This window comes from Octodon degus, unplaced genomic scaffold (genome assembly GCF_000260255.1).
Source record: "Octodon degus isolate 3935 unplaced genomic scaffold, OctDeg1.0 scaffold00067, whole genome shotgun sequence".
Taxonomy (NCBI): Eukaryota; Metazoa; Chordata; class Mammalia; order Rodentia; family Octodontidae; genus Octodon; species Octodon degus.
The window spans coordinates 7,179,494-7,201,465 of NW_004524643.1; the positions used below are offsets into that span (position 1 = coordinate 7,179,494).

At 47.3% G+C, this 21,972-nt stretch overlaps 1 protein-coding gene across 1 annotated transcript in view; it reads left to right on the top strand.

The window, feature by feature from the left end:
- Spon1 (spondin 1) overlaps nucleotides 1-21,972 on the top strand; it is a 317,562-nt gene that overhangs the window by 288,662 nt on the left and 6,928 nt on the right. Inside the window, exons 7-12 of the mRNA XM_004634900.2 lie at nucleotides 4,160-4,224; nucleotides 16,697-16,898; nucleotides 17,760-17,900; nucleotides 18,673-18,748; nucleotides 19,820-20,002; nucleotides 21,744-21,914. Coding sequence (XP_004634957.1) covers nucleotides 4,160-4,224; nucleotides 16,697-16,898; nucleotides 17,760-17,900; nucleotides 18,673-18,748; nucleotides 19,820-20,002; nucleotides 21,744-21,914 — 838 coding nt within the window. The remainder of the gene's footprint in view (nucleotides 1-4,159; nucleotides 4,225-16,696; nucleotides 16,899-17,759; nucleotides 17,901-18,672; nucleotides 18,749-19,819; nucleotides 20,003-21,743; nucleotides 21,915-21,972) is intronic.

Genomic DNA, 21,972 nt, shown 5'->3' on the forward strand with positions numbered 1-21,972 from the left:
AAAGAAAGAAAGAAAGAAAAAAGAATGGCTGATGTTTATGGTATTTGCTATATGTCGCAGGTACAGAATTGACGCATTCTGTAGACTGTGTCATTTTGCTCCTCTGACAACTGCATGGGGTAGGTTTCTTTCTAAGCCCATTTCACAGATGAGAGAACGAAGGCTGAGATTTGACAAAGGATATACGCAGCTCATAAGTTGTGGGGTCAGGATTTGAACTCAGGTGTGACCCTACAGTTAGCCTGTGCTCCGGACTACTCTGCTTTCCTACCTGCTGTCTTCATGAATATTTCAGGGCAGACAGAGTCCACTGTGTCCAGAGTCACAAGGACCTGAGCACATGTGCACTCTCGCTGGGGGTATTCTCTGAGAGGGACATTTGGAGGGCGGTTTAGTTGGCCCCTCTACAATTTCCCACAAAATTTCCTCATTTTTGATCATTCCCAGGAATCAAAGACACAGGAACCCTTGGAAATATATTCACACCAATTTTCATCGCTGCCATTCATGGAAACAGTTAACTGCCCCCAGTAAAGCTAGTTACATGGAGTGCTAGGAATTCTACATCTATGTCAAAAAGAACGATGTGTTTTGTTTTTAGAACAATTAACTGTGCACTCCTGTGTATTTGGACATGGCCCTTAATTAAGCCAGACCTCCTCCATTTTTCTTCCTAGTTCTCTTGAGACAAGGTCTTGCTACCTATTTCAGGCTGGTCTTAAACTCACAGCGATTCTCCTGCCTCTGCCTCTCAAGCACGGAGGCGACAGGCAGGCACCACCACACCCAGCCTCTCTATTACTGTGGAACTTAGGTTATATCAGAGAACATTGATACTTCAACATGAATAATTCATTTTTTTTAAATTTCATTAAGTAGCATGTATGGTCACATAAAGGAACAAGCTGTTGATGAGACAGATGTTGTGTCACCACTGGACAAAGCGAGTGACAGCCAGAAACTGTCACATATTGGCTTCAGCATTCTGGAGCCTCCACAGAACCACACCACACAAGCAGAATTTCATCACCAGCAATAAACACTAATGGAGGGTCCAAAATATCTTTTTTTTTAAATTTTTTATTTATTTATTTGTGTGTGTGGCCAGCTCAGCCCACCAGGGGCAGGGCTGGCTGGCATGTGGTGCTGGGGGATTGAACCGTGGTCCCTGTGCTTTGCTAAGCTTGTTCTAAGTAGGTGCTTTAGACCACTGAGCCATCTCACCAGCCCCCCAAAATATCTTTATTGAGGCATATGCTGCAAAAGCAGAATCCGGGGGTCATTGGCTGCGACCTGAGCATTGAGATTTCATTGTAAAGCAGAGTGTATCTGCAGGACCAGCTACCTTCACCTGCGGCCACCTTCACCCCACCTGCACTGATTTATTGTTTAGTGAAGAATTTCTTCGAGGGCAAAGGACTTTCAGGAAACAGTATCTTGTCACTTATACTTCATATCTTGGATTTCATTTTCACATCTCAACCCAGCTTGCCATAATTTTGCAGACCTCCAACACTTTAAAAGCTAGAAAGGAGGAAGGCTATACGGTGCTTAGTATACATCATATACAGTCTATAACACCCTCTAATGAAAAGTCTCCCACTCGGTAGAGTACTAAGGTATTTTCTATAATGTATTAAGGAAATTTGTTAAAGTCATGGCAAAAAAACAAAATATGCAGTATGGTGCAGTTTTTGTGGGGAAGCTATAGGTACACAGAGTTGCATTGTATAGTGAAAGGTTGGAAAGAGCCATACCAGATTATCACATTCTGGAAGAGAATAAGACAGAACGCTGATAGATGTTGAAGTGGAGCGTGCTCAACATGTACATTGTATGCTTCTGTGATGCTGAAGTTTGGCATAATATGTGCGTATGATTCTGTAAGTAAAAAACAAAGGTGACGCAGACCAGGGCGAGATGTATAGGCAAAGAGCAGGAATCACGTGATCACAGAGGCTGCAGGAGCCCTTGATGGGTAGGGAGTGGGGATGGTAGAGTCATGGGCTTGAATGCAGGTAGACTTGGAACCTGATTGGTGTGAGGCGCTGGAGCTGGAGAAAGCTGGCAGGCCACTCCAGACAGCCGGTGGATGGCTCGCTGGAGGTAAACCAGGGCTCCAGGGTCGATGAAGGACTCTGTGTGGCATACACAAATTAAGGAAATACAGAGCTGGCATTCAAGAAACAGCTCCTATTGCAACCATGACTTTGTGGATATCAGCTTCTCCTAGTTAGTCACCACGTATTTATTAGGAGGGAGACACTGTAAATGAGTTAATCTTCCTTGAGAAATGCAGTTGCTCAGGTGCCCCTAGGAAATGCTTGCCTGCAGATTTGTGGACGTGTGGGGGTCTGCATATCTGACAATTCTTTCCTCCAACCCAAAGTGGACACCCTAGGGACCCTGTACCCAGAAAGAGGCTGTGATCTCTGCTGACTTGTCCTGTGGACTTAATTCTTGCCCACCACCTCCCCCACAACCATCTGTGCAGGCCTCGGCCATTCTGGAGGTGCCCCTCCCCTTCCACCCAATGACCCTGCAGAAAAAGACACTGCACTGAGAAGGCTTTTTTTTTTTTTTTTTTTTTTTTTTTGTGGAACCAGGGATTGAACTCAGCCCCTTGCGCTTGCCAGGGAAGCACTTATTCCACTGAGCCATCTCCCTGGCCCCTTGAGAAGGCTTTTTATCACACTTGGACCTGAGTCTAGAAGACATGTCTAGCCTCTTTCCCCGTAGGGACTCCTTGGTCTCTCACTGAAACCTAGGGAGAAGCTGTGGTAGGAATGAGAAAAAGATAGACAAGAGACAAGAGCTCGATTAGGTGGAGGCCTCTTTACCTGATGGGCAGAAGACCTAACAACAATAGTAGAGGCATTTATTTATACCTTTGCAAAGTTAGTATCATGAGACATAAGATTGCCTCGAGACTAATGACTGAAATTGTCCAGGCAGGATGCTTTTCTCCAGACTGAGGTAGCCTGACTGCTTGAGGCACTGTGGCTTTGTCCTGCCCTCACACATAGGACCAATTTCCAGCTTCATCCGCTCCCAACACCTTCTCAGTTTCCTTAAGGCTGTGAGGTTTCCTAGGCAAGTTACACAACCAGAGAGAAGCTCATCAGTTCCTTGCAAATATGTTCCAGGCACCTACGGCAGGCACAGCTCTGAGGGCTGGGGTGTAGCTGCAAGCCAGCCAACTGATCTCTGCCCCTGGGAACTCAGGAATCTGTTCACTTGGTGAGAAAGCTCTTCCTTTCCAAGCTGGTGACATTCTTAGAGTCTTCTATGCATAATAGATGATGGTGTCTGAGCACTGCTGAGCCCAAGCAGAAGAAGGGGACATTTAGGGCCAGCCAAGGCCACTCTGGGGAAAGCCTCTCCCAAAGCTGAGTTTGTGCCTGTGCGGGCCTTAAGCTTTATGGACATCAGGACACCTTTCACCCCCTAGTGTGAAACTAAGACACGAAACCAAATCTCCAAGTAAAATGAGATCAGTGAAGTTCTGATTTTTACTCAACAATGACTACTTCTTTCTTTCGAAATGTCAATTATCAAATTATTCATGTAAAAATTATTTTAGGTTCTCCATGCTTTAATAGTATTCTGCACAGTGTCCAAAGCAAAATAGAACAGAATCTCATGAGTGGGGTGAGGTATGTGGAGCTTGAGCTTTGCTCCAACTTCAGTCCAAGGAACAGTGTCTCAATACTAAGGAAGGCCAGAAGTGACAGTCCTTGGGTTAAAATCTTGGCAGCCCTGTGGTGCCTGCTGGCCCAGAGTAGACACCACTCAAGGCCTGGACACATGACTGGCCCTGCAGGCTGAATGCAATCTGGAAGTCTAGCCAACAGGGCGAAGTCTAGGTCGGGCTTTGCTTCTACTAGGGGATGGCCAGGCTGGAAAGCAGAGGAGTAGCTGGGCAAGCTCATCTGTGTCTGGGCCAACCAGGCACACAGGACACTCAGTGCCACTTCCTGGTATTGCTGAGACTCCGAGGTTTCCCCATCATGGGGCAAGATGGTGCACACTGGGGCAGATAGAGCCTCAACAGCAGGTAAAAGCATGGTAGTAGACAATGTCCCTGTTAAATCCCTCTTATTCCCATGAGCCCAACTCTGTTCACTAAACATTTGTCATTCTTTTTTTTTTTTTTCAGAGTGATGAAGTCCTCACTGTCATCAAAGCCAAAGCCCAATGGCCAGCCTGGCAACCTCTCAATGTGTAAGTAGCAAACAGCCCCTGGCCCTTCCCTCCTAGCCTTGTACTGGAAGCTGCCTATCTAATGGCTACTACAAACTATGTTTTAAAGTCAGTAATGAACCAGCAGGCAAAATACTACTCAAGTGTGGGGTATCATGCATGCCTTGGTTTCTCCCAGTGGTCATCATTCATGCCCTCAGCCACAACAGATCAGACATACATTTGCCCTAAGAGCACCCAGGTATACTCCCTCTAAGTGAGTGTGACTCACAGAGATCTGGGCTTACCCTGAATCCTATTCTCAATCCCCTTCTCTGTTCAATATATTCTGTCTCTTGGAGACTTCCTTGCCCTGGAGATTGGTGGCCAGAGACATGCTATTTATTCTTAAAATCTCATTCCCATGATGGATGATGGATGGATGTGTGGATGGATGGGTGGGTGGATGGATGAGTGGGTGGATGGGTGGGTGGGTGGATGGATGATGGATGGGTGGATGGGTGGATGGGTGGATGGATGGACAGATGGATGTGTGGCTGGCTGGGTGGGTGGGTGGATGGATGGATGGATGGATGGATGGATGGATGGATGGATAGATGGATGGATGGGTAGGTGAACAGATGAATGGATGGATGGATGGGTGGATGGATAGATGGATATATGAATGTGTGGATGGGTAGATGGATGGATAGATAGATGAGTGAATGGATACACCATCATCCATCAGTTTCTTGGACACTTCTCTATGGATGGTCCATATATCCTTTAACTCATTGTGTCCAAAATGGAACCCATCACCTTCACACAACTAGTTCTTCCCCATGTGGAGAAACTTCAAAAGTACAGTGAGTCCCAAAGTCCTGTTGACCCTGTCTTCTTAGTATCTCATAAGTTAGTCCCTGTCAGCTGTGCTCCTGAGCTTAGTTCAGACCACCACTATCTTCTCATGCCTGGAATACTTCACTTCATTCGTCTAGAGTCTCTTCCAATGCAATTTCTCATCCATATATCTCCAGAGTGATTTTTAAGAATCTGAGCCTATTGCTTCATACTCTACCCCCTTCTTGGAGTCTGTGACCCTTAGCCTCCAGGACCAAGTCCCCACCCTTAGTTTGGGTTGACAGGTGTCACAGTGAACATGAACATGCTTTATTTCCAGCATCCCTTTCCTTTGGGTTCATTTCCTCTGTTCCCCACTCTGTACCTCACTCTGGGAATCCTGTGCAGTTCTTTGGACAACTTTCAATTTCCATTCATCTTTGAGCAGAACAGTTTACAACAAATGGGCTAGCTAGCCCCTCTGTGGAGGAACGTGCACCATCAACAGTGCTGTTGATGCTGACAGCAACAGAGCAGGTAATGCATGAGATCCAGCTCAGCTGAAGAAAAGCCAAGGCAAAAAAATGATAGGAAAACATCACAGGACATTAGCAGGAGCTCTCCCCAGAGGAAGGGGCAGAAGCCTGGGACGAGGTACACTCATGTGTGACTGGCTACAACGGGAAAGCTGCTGCCAAGCACCTGGTGCCTGCCCCTTACCCATTCAATAAACTAACAGCTCTTTACACAGCTACTATGTGCCAGTGCTACACACAGTCCCTGCTGCTCAGATTAAAGAGGAGACAGACAAACAGAGGTCCTTACTCCAAATTTGCCCTTGGCGTAAACCTGTGTACGTAGAATATGCAATACATGATGTCATTGTGGTAGACCTCTACTCCAGGGACATCACTGGCAGGACGAGAGAAGCCATGTGGCCCAGTCTGGGCTGGGGAGAGGCTTAGCACAAGAGGACACACCAAGGCCTGGAAGAATGCTCCTTACCAATCACAACTGACCCAGGCCGGGAGCTCTGAGGCTGAAAGTGGAGGTCTGAGGAGGGAAAGAGAGCCAATCCTTGGAGAGCTGAGCGAAGCCAGCGCAGCTGGCCGCATGGAGGCTTTCGGGCCTGCAGTGGCCACCAAGGCTTGCCCTGGGCCCTCTCCTGAGGAAGCTCACACTCAGGCAGCTCCCGCCCCTCCATGAGAAGCGATAGCCTGCAGGACCCTGCCCCAGAGCATCTCCTGGTGAGGAAGGCTTTGCTGTCCCATCTCCATCCACCAGAAAGGCCCCTGGGAGCTCACCCTTGGCTCCTCCTGTGTGACTGACATCAGGTAGCGATTAGGTCAGCCCAAATCTATTTGCTCAGGTTGTGCGTTATTCCCTACTTTCTCCTGGTTTCCAGGCCCCAAGAGCTAAACATGAACCTCTCATCGCTGGGTCCTCCAAGAAAGCAGGTGCGCAAGGACAGCAGTAGGTGGGTGGCATCTGGACCACAGCTGTGGGTGCCAAGTTTTACATCGCTAAGGAATCCATACACTTTGGGGAGCCTGGAGTTAGAAAGAATGACAACTACAAAGCAATGTACGTTTAGGAAAGGAGGGAGACATTAAAGAAAGAAAAGATGTGGAAATATTTTCACATCCTCAAGCACCTACTGGGTACCCAAGTATCCTAGTAGGCACACACATATATTAACCAGCTTAACCCTTGTAGTAGCCCTGCAAAGTAAATCTAGTTTACAGATGGTGAGGCTGAGGCTCAGAGCTTACGGGTCCAGTATCATCATCCGGGTCCTTCAAGAGTGGAACTAGAGGACTGGCGAGATAGCTCAGTGGACTAAGTGCCTGCGTAGGCAAGCTCAGGGACTGGGATTCGATCCCCAGCACCACAGAACACCCCCTGCCCTCCCCCGCACAAGCACAGGGCACACTGAGCCAGCCACAATGACCAGGCATGGTGGCACATGCCTGTAATCCCAGCGCTAGGAATGCTGAAGACAGGTGAGACCCTGTATCAAATACATTTAAAAAAAAAAAAAGGAGTGGAACTAGAGGGGCTTAACTCATGAGGTCCTGAGTTCAAGTCCTGCCACCCACCCCATAAAGAAGCGTGAAACTAGAATGCCAACTTTATCCAGCTGACTGACTCCAATGTGTCTACACTTCCCTGTAACACCATCCCTGCGGTTAAATAACAACTCGCTCATTTTCTCACTTTTTAATTAGTCCCAACATGTGTAGCTTCCAGTCAGGCTTCTGAGCAGCATGACGTTAACAGTGTGACCGCACTGGTTCCTCTGAATTCTGCGTCAAAAATAAACGAAGTAAAACCTTGCGTTGACCCTGTGTCCTGCTGTCGAGGGTGACAGAAACATATCATTGATCAAACAAACGCTACTGACATCTCCTACACAAAGCACCGTGAAAGGTACTACGGGACGAGGTAGGGGCCAGTTAGCCCTCGTGCAGCTGATGTTTATTCAATGGTCACAGGAATAGATGTGAGTCAGCTGTGAAGGAATGGCATGAGGTGGCCTGGCAGTGTGCGAAGGGTCACTGCGGGGAGTGAAGTCCTGAGGCAATGACAAGGGGCTCAAGACCTGAGGGCCCAGGAGTTGACCGAGTGAAGCAGCAAACAAGGATGGGGGGAGGGAGGAGCAGCCCTAAGCACCCGCAGTGACTTGTATACAAAGGCCTCCAATGAAGAGCAAGGAGAGGACATTTAGGACACTGAAAGGCTGCCATTGCAACTGGATCCTGAAGGCAAAGATGAGCTTTCTGTGGCACCAAGCAGGCAACATTAAAATTTTTGCTTTTTCCGTGAAAAGGAATGGGAAATCGCTGAAGCGTTTTTTGAGCAGGATGATAAGATCAGATTTGCATTTGAAAAACAATACCACTCTGGCTCCAGTGTGAAAAGGTAGATGAGGTGAGAACAGCCAGGTGGCAGATGCAGTGGGCAGGGTAGTGTTAGTGGGGCAGGGGAGGCATCCACGGGAGGGGTGCCTTTCGGAGGCAATCCCCCAGGCCTCCGTGGCAGGTTAAGAAAGAGTGAGGGAAACAGTAGTCTGAAGGCTTCCCTGGTGCGTAGTGAGCCTCAACAAGGAATTGGTGATGCCACCCACAAGACTGGAGCGTTCAGGGACATTTGATGGGGAAGCCCATGCGCTCCGTTTGACAGCTTCTTTGTTAAGATGACGTCAGGATATCCGGGTGGAAAGCAGGGTACGGTGGCACATGCCTGTAGTACCAGTTCTCTGGGACGCTGGAACAGGGTTGCCAGCTTGGCCCCAAGCTGGGTGACAGAGAGAGACCTCCTCTCAAATTTTAAAACCTAAAAAGGCTAAGGATGTAGTTAATGCAAAAGTCCTAGGTTCAACCCTCAGTTATCATACACACATACCCCCCCCCAAAAAAAATCCAGATAGAAGCGTTCAGTACCCAGTCAGTTGTACAGTTCTAAGTTTCAGGGTAAGAATCCTGTGTTCATTTACGGTAGTACTCGGTTCGCAAACTCGGTTATCTCCAGGATCGTGGTCCCAAGCCAAACTGCATGAAACTAGATGAAACGACCTGGTGAGGACAACACTGAACCTACCCACTGAATTTGATTCGGTCCTCATCCAGCTCAGATTGTGGCCAGGATCATGGAAAGAATCAAGGTCGTGGACCCAGGTACCGTTAGTATAACTGAGAATCGTGGGAGATGACCACAGCCAGAAGCTGAGAGGAAAGAACGCTTGAGAGAAGGAGGCGTGGGCTTGGGACTGAGGCCCAGAGCGCTCCAACATTTCACACTGAGGACTTGTGCAAGTAGGAAACGGGAACAGCAATGAGCTCCAGAAGGAAGCTTGGTGCCCAAAAGCCAGGGGAAGAGGATTCCAGAAGAGCCACCAGCTGGGGTCCGTGCATCTCGGAGATCAAGTGAGACAGGGCTCCAAAACGCTCCTGGGCTTTCTGGACGCGCAGGTCACGTGTGACCTCAATGAGAACCCTCTCTGCTGAGGGAGGAGGAAGAGCGAGCGCACGCACGCATGCACGCACAGGGGAGCGTCCACGGCGCTTATAGAGCCAGGGTGGAGGGGCGACTCTTTGGTGTAGTTTTCTGTGGAAGAAGACTGGGCTGCAGCTCCAAGCAGATAAAAATCAATAGTTTTTTTGTTGTTTTATTATTATTTTTTTTTTAGCTGCCTTTTTTATCAAGGTGGAATGAGACTTGTTCAAAAATCCCAAGAACTATTTTGGGGTACCTTCTCCCACCCAGCCCTTGGATTTCTTTGGACCCCAGCAGAACTTGGCCCTGCGGCCAACACTCAGACCTCCCAAACACCCGAGGAGACCTCTCCACTGCCTCCCTGCTACCAGCTTGTCAAGGGAAAGGAATTTTCCTTTGATTTTTCTCATAGCCTAGGCTCCCCTCTCCTCTTCCAAATCTCATTAGGAAGTCAAATTAGGAAGCCTACACGAAGCCAAGTTTTGTTTTGTGCAGCAGCCCTGCCCCGCCTCCCCAAGCCCGCTCAATTGAGGTTAGTGGCATTCCAGCCTCCTCGGCCCAGTGGAAAGCCGGGGTGACCTACTTTGCAAGGTCCTGCCTGTTGAAACTGACTTGTTTTTCAATGATCTTCATCTTTATCCCCAGCAGCACTTCTCAAAGGACAGCAGTGAATGAACAAATCAGTTGCTGACTTGTTTAGTTCAATAAATCAAGCTGCAGCTCCGACAACCCAGCGCACAGGCAGAGATGGGAAAGACAGATTCTGAGCAAATCCGGCGTCCTTCCCTAGTTCCTCTGGCACCTAAGTGGAAAATGCCCAGGTTTCCTGCAAATCCATTCTGAATTTCCATCACCCGGTTTCTCCGGTGTGGTCTGAATGCCTAGAATTATTTATTCCCTTTCTTATAACGAGTCCTGGAAAGGACTGTTGTCGCCTTAAATTATTCCCAGCTGCGAACAAGCTTAGTTAACAATTGATTACACGGTGGTCAGTGTTTGGGAGGCTGCAGACGGCAGATATGTTCATCTTCTCCAGAAATCCCAAGCCACATTTCCCCGGAAAGTCAGAGGCATCCTGCACTTAAATCAGCGCCGCCCGTGGCATTTGCTGGTGTCCACCTCCCTCCTCAGGATGACACAGGCTGACAGGCCTTGGGTTGGCGGAGCGGGCGGCAGTTCTGAGCATCCGGAAAGACCTGAAGTCCACCCTGTACTTCAGCCTAGTGAATGGCTGGAGCGCCCCCTTGTGACCGAGTTGAGTTTCTACAAGTGTGGAAGGGGGCTGGCTGTATTCGAAATCAGTGAGACAGTGGTTTAGAGGACTTCTTAGAGTCTTACTGGTGCTGGATCTGTAACTTTGCAAGAAAAATAAATCTCTAGAAGAAATATAAAGGCCTTACTAGTTTTCTTACATGATGTTCTTGGAAGTTTTATTTGGAAAAGTTGCAGGAGAATAAAAATCAACCTTTACGAATCGTAGTTCGTGATGGTCACGAGAAGCAATTTCCTCACAACAAAGCCTGGGGGTGCTGAGCACATCTTTCAGAGGTAGCATTTGCAGTGAAAATGAGGTAGCAGCCCCTGTTCTGTAGCTTGTAAGTAATGGCTGAGCTGACATTCAAATCCACCAACTGTGCTGTCCAGTGTCCGGGCCTTGCTGCCTCTAGGAATATGAAAGGAGGGAACAGTTCTCCATGTTATCCCTTGTCTTTGTGTGTGTGTGTGTGTGTGTGTGTGTGTGTGTGTTTTAGGGAAAGGTCTACAGGGTCTACAGTGCCTCACTATGTAGATCAGACTCATAATGATCGCAGGCTCAGCGTGCCCCAAGGGCGAGGCCAGCACAGCACACCAGGGATTGAACCCCGGCTGCTGCGTACTTTTCATTTTTCTGATGCCAGTCATCTGCTCACAGCCTTCTTTGGTAGGCATTATGGTCTTCACAACTTGGATTCTGTCTGTATATATGTTAACACGTTATCAGTTGCACCTGATGGATGCATCGGCTACCATGTCACCTTCCCCTACCATTCAGGTACAGTTTGTCCATTATCTAAAATGCTCGGTGCCAGAAAGAGGTGTCTAGCAGTTCAGATTTTCTTTCCGCTGGAATATTTTCATATCCATAATGAGATTTCCTGTGCATGCTATACACATCTTATAAACAATCTGGAGGTAATTTTGTATGATTTTTTGGGTGAACCTGCATTTTGACTGTAATTCATCTTGTGAGGTCAGGGGTGGAATTTTCCATTTGTGCTGTCATGCTGGTACTCAAAAAGTTTCAGATTTTGGGACTTTCAGATTATGGGTCTAGGAACATTAAACGTGTACTGCTTCTATGATGAGGATGTTCTGAATGTATAAGTGAATTAATTAATATTTCTTTTGTGGTTGCTTTTACTATCTGAAAGCTGAGAAAATTGTTTCTCTGACCAAATTGTTAAAGAGAATAAAAAATAAAAACAATAGAAACAATACAGACTATCACTAAACAAAAGGAATTCAGCAATAGTTGTTATGTTCAATATTGTTGTCTTCAAATTAGATATTCAGATTATCAGTTATAAACATGGAGCAGGCCATCCAAATAGCTCAGCGGATTAAAGCACCCGCAAGCAGGTGCAGCGCCCAGGGTGAGCTGAAATGGCAGCTGAGACTGGACATGGTGGCAGGCGCCTGTAATCCCAGCTCTTGGGAGGCTATAAACAGGCAGATCACTATGAGTCCAATCTAGTAGTGAGACCCTGAATACCCTGTAGACCCTTCCTTAAAATAGGATAAATAAACAAACAAGCAAGCAAAATTGGTCAAAAAAGTTATACAAAATTAAAAAGGAGAAAGAAAAAAAAAAAAAAAAGCATTAACTGCTCCTTGCAACAGACCAGCAGAAATCAGCAGTACAATTATCCAAGATATATATATGCATATATATCTTCCCTTCCTTTTCTCCTTTCTCTCGTCCTAGTTGGTCCTTCCTTTGAATAGATTCTTCCCTTTCACAGTATCTATTGTACCTTTCAGATGTATTTTTTTTTTTTTTTGAAATTTGTATTTTTTTCTATGATCTGGCTGCTTCCTATTTGACCCTGGATTTGTTATTATTCTCATTTGTCAAATAATATTAGATGTCAATTCTGGTTTTTTTAATAACTTAGCCCGAACCCACTTGTTGTATAATCTTCCCTTTTGCTCCAAATTGAACAACCTGTTTTTTGTAAGTCTTTCTCGGTACTTACGGAATCTCCAGTTTCTGCTCACTGATTTCTGTTTCTGCTTTCACTTTGCATGTTACACTTCTGTTGTTTTTTGTGTTCTGGTTCATGATGTGACTATTTCCTTTGCTAGAAACTGATTCAGGGGCTGGTGAGATGACTCAGTGGTCTAAAGCACCTACTTAGAACAAGCTAAGCAAAGCTCAGGGACCGCTGTTCAATCCCCCAGCACCACATGCCAGCCAGCCCCGCCCCCTGGTGGGCTGAGCTGGCCACACACACACACACACACACACAAATAAATAAATTTAAAAAAAAAAGAAAACTGATTCAAATTCAAATCCTAAATAGAAAAATGAAATCAAATTAGCAAAATGCCATTTCTCAGAAGAAATGACATATAGAAATAATAACTTTTATTATTGTTTGAGCAAATTAAAGAACTTCAATCTGATCTAGCATTTCCTAAAGAAAAGTCACGTATATTCTTCCCCACTTCATTATTTTAAATAATCGTTCTATAATAGAAGTAACAAATACTTTAAAGTGGTTTTTAATTAAATTTGAAGGTCAAGGAGAGTAGAAGAACTCCCAATTCACTTCCTAGATTAATTCATTTATTTCAACAAACACTTGAAGGATACACATTATATGTCAATCTCTAAGCCAAGCAGTGGGATAAAGTTGTCAAAACAAAAATGGCCCCTAATCTACTGGGTACTAAAGGGGAAGACAGATATTAAACAAGAAATTCCCAAGGGGGCCAGCGAGATAGCTTAGTGGTCTAAAGTGCAGGAACCATGGTTCAATCCCTAGCACCGCATGTCGCATCAGCCCCACCCTCAGCGTGGGCTAAATTGACCACAAAAATAAATAAATAAATAAATAAATAAATAAATGAAATTTTAAAAAAGCAATTCCCATGGAAGGGTGGACACAGTAGGGTGTGGGAAGGTAGGAGTTGTGAGAAATGTATAGAAGTCAGAGATGCTTTCTCCAAGAAGTAGTACTCTAGGCTTGAGGTCAGGAAAAATGTCAGTCAAAGATGAGAAAAAGGAATACAATGAGTGTGAAGATGACTGAAGATTTTTCCCTGGCCCCTGCAGATGCAGATTTACCATTTTACCCAACACATGGCCAGGCTGTTGTAGGCAGGGATTGGTTGCTCTAAATTTCCTGCCCCTTGTAATACATACCAAGCTCTAGAGGGCCCCCAACTTGGGCTACCGACTTGGATGTGCCAGTTAACCCAAATGCATTTGCCCAAAGTGGCTTCCACAGACTTTGTTCTTGCGTGGTTGCATCGATCAGCTGCACAAGTGTAACGATGCCTGTTGCAGGTGGCTAATTTCTATGGCTCTAGGCTCTTCAGCAGAGCTGTTTTCATTCTCCTAAATTGTCAGTATGAATTATGTCACTTATAGGGTACAGAACATGAATGACCAACATGACCCATAATCTTATACTTAGGAAAATGGGAAGGCAAGAGGTGGATCTTTCAGTCTCTATAGCAACAGAAGAGGAAGCCTGCTCCCCAAGGGTCTGCTGGACCCCTCAAGGGTCAAGGGCCCCAGGGCTTAAGGCTGTGCCACACACATACCAGTGTTCCTGCCTGGCAGGTACATCAAGACCAAGCAAAACCATGGCCTGTGAGTCCCTCAGTGGACAATGCCACAGCTCCCCAGATGGCAATTGCTGTAGGAGCTGGGTCTCCACCAAAGCTGCCCAGACTACTGGCCTTCATGCCAAAGCATGACCTGTGGGAAAAGGACATTAAATCTCTGATCTGTGCTTAACTAAACAGCAGACTGTGCCGGGTGATACCACAGCAGCTTCTGAAGGCCTCCTCCTAACGCCTCTTATAATTTGATCCTCATATAATTATTAGATGAAGACACTAAGACTCACACGTGGGTGAGTGACTTGCCCAACATCTGGAGCTATTCAGGTTTGTAGCCTGGGTCATCTGCGTCTGCGTTCATGTGGCCCAACAGGCTCCAGGTACTGGAGTACAACCTAATGTTTCGGCCTTTGATGAGCCCCCAGTCCAGGGAAGATGGGCCAAAAGGAAGCAATTAGAATCACAGGTCTGAAGATAGATGGCTGAACGGGTATGGGAATGCACCCCAGGGACGCACTGTCAGCAGGACCCTGGAGCTCCCAGAGGAGGGGGCAGGAGCTGAGGGTTCAGTTCTGCAAGGATCATGCAGAAAGGTGAAAGCAGATGGCTGGCAGCACTAATTCAGTAAGTCTGGGGAGAGACCCAGTGCGCTGCCTTTCTAGCAAGTTTCCAGGAGTCTGGACAACTGCTGCTCCGAGGAGCACATTTCCTAAAGCATAGAAGACCCTGGGCCACCGATGTACATACAGAGCCTTGTACATACAGGGCCAGGCTGGCTGGGTACAGGGACTTTGGGGATGGAGGGGGCAGGGAAAAGGCAGAGAGGGAGGCAGCACCAGGCCCTGTCAAGCCGCTGGCTCTGAAGCCCGGGCTGGAGCGGGCTCTTCTCCACTCCTGGCCCAGGCCCCATCCTGGCAGTGGAGGTGTCCCTTCTTTCTCATCCTTCATTTCCACAACACCCTACAGTGCTTCTCTCATACTATAGCGCAAACTACATATCCTTTATCCAAAATGCTTGGAACCAGCATTGCATAGACACCTTCCATATATAGCCTCAAGATCATTTTATATAATTTTAAGTAATTTCATGTGTGAGTTTCTTGGTGCGGATGTCCTTACTTGCAATGTCAGGTCGGTGTTCGAAACCTTCGGATTTCGAAGCATTTTGACTTTTCGATATCCAGATGAGGAATGTTCAGCCTGTCATAGCACGGACGACTCAGATCCAAGGCCTGGACTAAAAATCACTGCACACAGGTTGGCTCATTTGACACCCACAGTAACCCTGTGGGGTAGGTATGTGCGCTCTCCATTCTAAAGATTTGGACTCTGAGGCACAGAAAGACTTGAGCATTTGCCCAAGAACTCTTAGATGTTTGAGGTGGTGCTGGGTCATGCCAGCTCCTCTCCCTCCCATGTGCTGTTAAAGCCCAACAGTCCAGTTCCCTAGACCCCACCAGGTTCGTAGTCATCACTTTCCAGGGCCAGGTGGGGGCAGGCAGATGCAGCTGGCCCCAGAAGAAGGCACGGGGGCTCCCTGACAGCTGAGAAGGAGCAGCTGCCAGCTGGACCAAGACCAGCTGGCCTTTGGCCAAAGATTCCCCCATAATTAGCAGGCTAGGGGTGTCAAGTCATGAGAGCCTCTGCCTCTACAGCCTGTGTCCCCAAATTCATTAACAGTTATTCTCCTTTATGTCTTCTCTCCAGGCCAAATAACCCACAGGGGAAAATGAAATGACATGGGTCAGAGACCAAGTGTGACCTTCCCTCCACAATCTCTGTGGTGGGCTGCCATGATTTCTCCCATGCACACTGGTTGTCCCTTGCTGCTGTAGCCTTAGGAGGTTATTTCCGGCAGCTGGGGGTTGTCAGCCAAAGATGCCTGGTTCTGCAGCTGGACCCTGGCTCCCAGATGGAGGTGACTGCCAGGGAACCAGCTCTGAGCCAGTGAGTGCGCCCTAGTGCCAGGACTTGCCCAGGGCAGCCTCTCAAGGGCAACAGGGGCAACAGGAAGAAGGAGATCTCTGCTGATGGCGTGATGGAATGAAAAGCAGGAGGAAAATGTGGAAGTTGGTGATGGGAAGAACACTTGAACTAACATCGGCCTTGATTAAGGCCTCCATTCTGCTGCTTAACTTGGTGACTTTGAACAAGTTACAGGAGCCTCCTGAGCCTCAGTTTCTTTCCCTGTAAACTGGAGCCAATAGTCTCTACCCAAGGGCTATTGTAGAGATTAAATGAGAATGTGTGTTTAAAGGCTTGGGACAGTAAGCCCCACGAAATAGTTTTTGTTGGTAAAGTTCATCTCATATCCAGGAAGTCTAGATACACACACAGCACTTGTTCATTTTTTCAAAAACATTTACTGAGTATCTTACTCTATCCAAGCCAGTGTTTTGGACACTGGGAATAAAGCCATGCATGAGACAGACAAGAACCTTGCTTGCCCAGAGCTTGTTCTACTGTGACAGATGCCAGTCAATAAGCAGCTACGTGGGCTGGGGAGATAGCTCAGTGGAATAAGTGCTTGCCTGACATGCCCAAGGTCCTGAGTTCAATTCCTAGTACCACCAAAAATAAAAAATAAAAAAGGCAGCTACACAATAACTCAGCAAGGAAACAAAATGGTAGTAAGTGCGGTGAGCATATTAAAGCTGGATGGAGTGAGAGCAAAGGGTTGTCTCCATGTCTGTGGGCTCAGTGATTGGAGAGTATAAACCAGTAATGGCCAAAGGAACGCCTCCCCTGTCACCCTCATTCCCTAGCTGTGGGTAGGCTAGCTGTCCACAGGATGTGCAGCCTGCATCCCCCAGTGTCACTAATGGTCTCTGTGTTTGCCTTCCAGGAGAGCAGCACCCTCAGCTGAATTTTCAGTAGACAGAACACGCCACTTGATGTCCTTCTTGACCATGATGGGCCCGAGTCCTGACTGGAATGTGGGCTTGTCTGCAGAGGACCTGTGCACCAAGGAATGTGGCTGGGTCCAAAAGGTGGTACAAGACCTGATTCCCTGGGATGCTGGCACTGACAGCGGGGTCACCTATGAGGTAGGTGTGTGCCTGCTCTGGGCGTCATGGACACAAGGCAAGTCCAGCTCTTTGGACAAGAGTCAGGAGAGGTCTCGTCGTCGTCATGTTCATTAGGGATCTAGGACACGCTGGTGCAGTGACCAGCACAGCACAGAGAGGGAATCGACTAAGGAGCAGCTTGCGTGTCAGCAGTTTACAGGTCAGCAAGGGGACAGCTCGGCAAGGACGTGGAACCAGAGGCAGCAAGAACGGAGAGAACAAGAGAAGGAAGTTGATGTATTTGTGTAAGGCCAGACCACAGTCCAAAGGCCAAAGAGTTTTATTATTCTGAATGTCCTGTTGCTCAGACATAACTATAATCAAAGTCCAAAACATAGTGGAAGAAGAGTCTAGAACAGACATGAGGACAGTATAGTTTTGGAGACAAATCTAACCGGTAACCCTGATTTATAAATAGATGTCAAGACTAGCTCTACTCGCCCAATTAAATATTGAGTGTTCTCTGCAGCTGCTTTCCCTCTTACAAGGGCTGAGCTAAGTAGTTGTGACACCGTGTGGCTCACAAAGCCTAAAATATTTATCATCTGACCCACTATAAAAAAAAAAAAAAAGAAAAAAAGTTTGCCATCTGGTCAGTAGGAAGAACTCTGGATTCAAGCTAAGCTGGCTCCACCATTGCTGAGCTGGAATGACCTGGCTTCCACGTTTTGAAGGGATGAGAAAGCATAGCTCTATACATGTCTAAGTGCAGCATATGGTATAAACAGAATTCTACAAGTACAGTTACCCTTGTTAAATTCCTTTCAGAATTTTCATCCTGACCCACCTAACAAATTGCTTCATGGGTTTTATGTTTCTCTCTTTCTCTTTTTCCTGCAGTCACCAAACAAGCCCACAATTCCCCAAGAGAAAATCCGGCCTCTGACCAGTCTGGACCACCCCCAGAGTCCTTTCTACGATCCAGAGGGCGGGTCCATCACTCAAGTAGCCAGAGTTGTCATCGAGAGAATTGCCCGGAAGGTACTGGGGTGAAGGCCATCAGAAGGACCAGGGAGACTGTGGACCCTTTGCTCTAGACTGACAGGATCCCTGGCAGATAGCGCCTTGGAATATGGGATTCCTGAGCCTGGCAGCAGGTCTAATATGCAAATGATATCCTGATATGTAAATGAGCAAAATGAACCCAGTGTTGAGGCCTGCTGTTCAAATGCATGATTCGACCCAGGCCCGTAGGTTTTACTGCAAATCCCACTGTCAGATACTAAAGTCTGTCATGGTCAGGATCCCTGCATAGTGACTCCTGCTCCCTTCCCTTTCTTTCTTTCTTTCTTTCTTTCTTTCTTTCTTTCTTTCTTTCTTTCTTTCTTTCCTCTTCTTCTTCTTCTTCTTCTTCTTCTTCTTCTTCTTCTTCTTCTTCTTCTTTTTTTAATTGAGTACAGGGTCTACAGGGTCTCACTACACAGATTGGACTCATGGTGATCCTCCTGTTTTCAGCCTCCCAAGTGCTGGGATTACAGGCGCATGCCACCAGGCTGTCTCAATCGCAGTCTCAGCATGCCCCACTCTGGGGATCAAACCCCGGGCCCTGTGTCTGCCTAAGCAGGTGCTTTAATCTGCTGAGCTATCTGACTGGCTCTCCATTTTTTTCGATCAGGTTGCAAATGCTGGCCCAGGGGTCTACCACAGCATAGGATTTGTACAGGGAGCACATTAGACCTTCTGTCCTCCTCCATCTTCTGAGCCTTTCTTCCTCCTCCTAATGTGAGCCCTTCAGTTAAAATTCCTTCCACAGGGGGAACAATGCAATATTGTGCCTGACAATGTTGATGATATTGTAGCAGACCTGGCTCCAGAAGAGAAAGATGAAGGTAAGTCATTCTCCTTCATCACAGGGGTAACAGAAATTGGTGTGCCACTTTGAGAACAGAGTGTGCTCACATCTTTTTAAGAACTATAAACTTAGCCATATCTTTTGACTTGACGACCCCATTTGTGAGGATTTCTTCGAAGAAGTAATCGGGAGGCTTGAGTGTAGCTCAGCAATAATGCGTATGCTTAGCATACACCAGGCCTTAGGTTGAAACCCCAATAATCCCTACCCCTGCCAAAAAAAAAAAAAAAAAAGGATTATCAAAGCCAAAATTATAAGGTAAAGGTATGACACTGAAGTATGTATAAAATAGTGTCAGTCCTTTAATACAGCTATGAAAATGCATGTCAATAGGCTTCTTGGAATTCCAGTCTCTCTACCAGTGACCCGGGCATTGGCTTTGGAGGCAGGCACATGCATCCACCTCCTCAGCAAGGCTGGGCTTCTAGTCAGCAGGCCATGACAGAGCCATAGCTTGAACTTAATTTTGTTCATAGACTCTGGAGTCAGATAACCTAGATTCTCACTAGTCCTGTGACCCTGGGAAGAAGGTAACTTTTCTACTTCAATGCCCCAACTACAAAATGGGCATAATAATACAACTCACCTCCCAGAAAATTGTTGGTAGATCAGAGAGATAAAACACACAAGGTTTTTATAGTGGTACTGTCACATAATCCACACTCTAGCAAACATCAGCTCTCCTTACTCTGATCATGACAATTGTGGGGGCCCAATGTCACTAGAAAGCAAAATAGCAACACCAAAGAAAAGTCTTGTGCTTTCTAAAACTGCCTGTGAAATGCCAGTGTGGATGTGGAAACAATGTTTGCTAAGGTTGGGGACTGGTAATGAAAAGCTCTTTGTGTGCTAAGAGAAAGAGATAGCAAAAAAATTATTCCTATCATTTAGGGTGCTGAAATAATGTTTAAATGCGGGGGAATGGCTGCTCCCATCCCTGGAGCACTCAGGCTCATGACTTTCTTGTCCCCAGATGAGCCTGTTGGGGGTGAGGGCTCATTGTCATCTTACTGGCTCCCCAGGAAAACATGTCAAATGCTCTTTGCAGATGACACGCCTGAAACCTGCATCTACTCCAACTGGTCCCCGTGGTCAGCCTGCAGCTCTTCCACCTGTGAAAAAGGCAAGAGGATGCGGCAGCGCATGCTGAAGGCACAGCTGGACCTCAGCGTCCCCTGCCCAGATACCCAGGACTTTGAGCCCTGCATGGGCCCTGGCTGCAGTGACGAAGGTAAGGAGCCAGCCCAGCCCAGCCCAGCCTGCAGGGGCTCATGAAGGTCAGAGGGCAACACAATCCTCTCACACCGGAGCAGGCAGAGCCTGGGGAGGGGGTGGAGCAGGACCCTGACTGTAGTTGTCAGTGAGGTCAAACCCAAGGAGACCCCTTCCTATAACAACTTGAGGGCTCTGAACACAGAACATCTGACATCAGACTTCTTGAAACTGACTACACACTTCCCTCCCTGGCCAGAGAATACATACACAGGACTGCAGAGCTAGCAATCATAGATGTATCTTACAGCAAATTAGAAATAATAAGTCGCCTATTGCTGGGCCTTAACTCCAACTACTTTTTAAGGAACCCATGAACAGATTGGCCAAGACAGTCAAGGTCCGTTGCCCTGATTCTGTCAAGCCTGGTGGCCCTCCTGGGTATTCCACCTCAGCGTGAGTCAGAGCATTTGTGTTGTGTCACACCCTCCAGGGTGATTGCAGAAATTCTCGGTCTCACCATCTGTAACTGCTCAAAGGTCAGGCTTAAAGTATACACTTGCAACACCTATGTCATGGCGGTTCTGGCTTCCAGATTGCAGGAAGCTGATTGTGATGCAGGGGTCACTGCCTCCCAAGAGCACAACTCTTGGACGGATCTGTCCTCCCCCTCTGAGCACATCGTTGGGGTACAGTGAGGCTGCAGGAAGACAGCACACAGGGTAGTTTAGAGAAAACCAGTTATCTGTCCAAGCAGAAGATAACTGAAGAAAACAGCTGGCCTCAGATCACCCTGCCGCCCCTCTATGCTGCACCTGCACATAGTTTGTTGCTGGTTTTGCCCCAAATAGGGCACTTTGTGGGGGAAGAAACCCTACTGCTAAAAGATCATGCCAACAAACATTGGAAAAAGTCACTGGCCCATCACTGTGGAAGGCTCTTTCCAGGGCCTGGGAGCTGTTCTAACAAGCCTACTGTGTAGCTCAGGTCTAGCCACCTCCTGAACAGGGAAAAGCCCATTTCATACCAGTCAGGTGGCCGCAGGGAGTAATGAGTTCTAACCCATCCCAGCCTGTAGCTGTTCCTTGTACCTGGAGTTCAAGCCACTCCTTCCAGAAAGAGTTCTCTTATATACACATTAAGTTCCTTTCCACACTGAATTGTTTGGGGGACTCATCAGAGAAGTAGAGGTCCGTGGACATTCTCAAGGAATGTTTATAAAATTAATGCACTTCACTGTATCACAGCAACTGCATCTTTACTGGGCTTCCTAATGATCTGAGCCAACTCTATTACCCCAACCCTTAATGTCCCTTCCCCTTTTGTCCTTGTCCCAAGCAAGATTAGAGGGATCTTTTGCAAAGGCAGCCACTGGACACACTACTGAGCACTGACAATGTGATTACTGGCTGAAAAGCTGAATTTGTATTCACTAGTCCTAGATGTACTTAGGCTTAATAGATTACGACCTGTCTTAAATTGTATGTAGAATAAATTATATTTGTGTGTGGTATATGCACATACCCATTCAGGTAGCCCTTAAATTTATTTTTATGGAATATATAGTAATCCTGAGTGCTCTGCACATCCAGACAACGGCCTCTTTCTGCTAGAGAACAAGAGCCACTTTCATGGTTTAGGCCACTTTCGTGGGCAGTCCTGCTTCACTGGCCAGCGCCCCAGGGGTGCTGTGAGTGCAAGTCCCCAAGCGGCCCAGCCCCCACGAAGCCCTGAGCGAGCCCCACTGTGGTGTGTTGCAGAGGGCTCCACCTGCACCATGTCCGAGTGGCTCATCTGGTCGCCCTGCAGCGTCACCTGCGGCACGGGTGTGCGGTCCAGGGAGAGGTATGTGAAGCAGTTTCCAGAGGACGGCTCCGTGTGCACGCTGCCCACCCAGGAAACGGAGAAGTGCACGGTCAACGAGGACTGCTGTGAGTGGAGGTGCTGCACGGGTGGGGCGGGCACTCACTGAAGCCTCCGGCTGGTGCG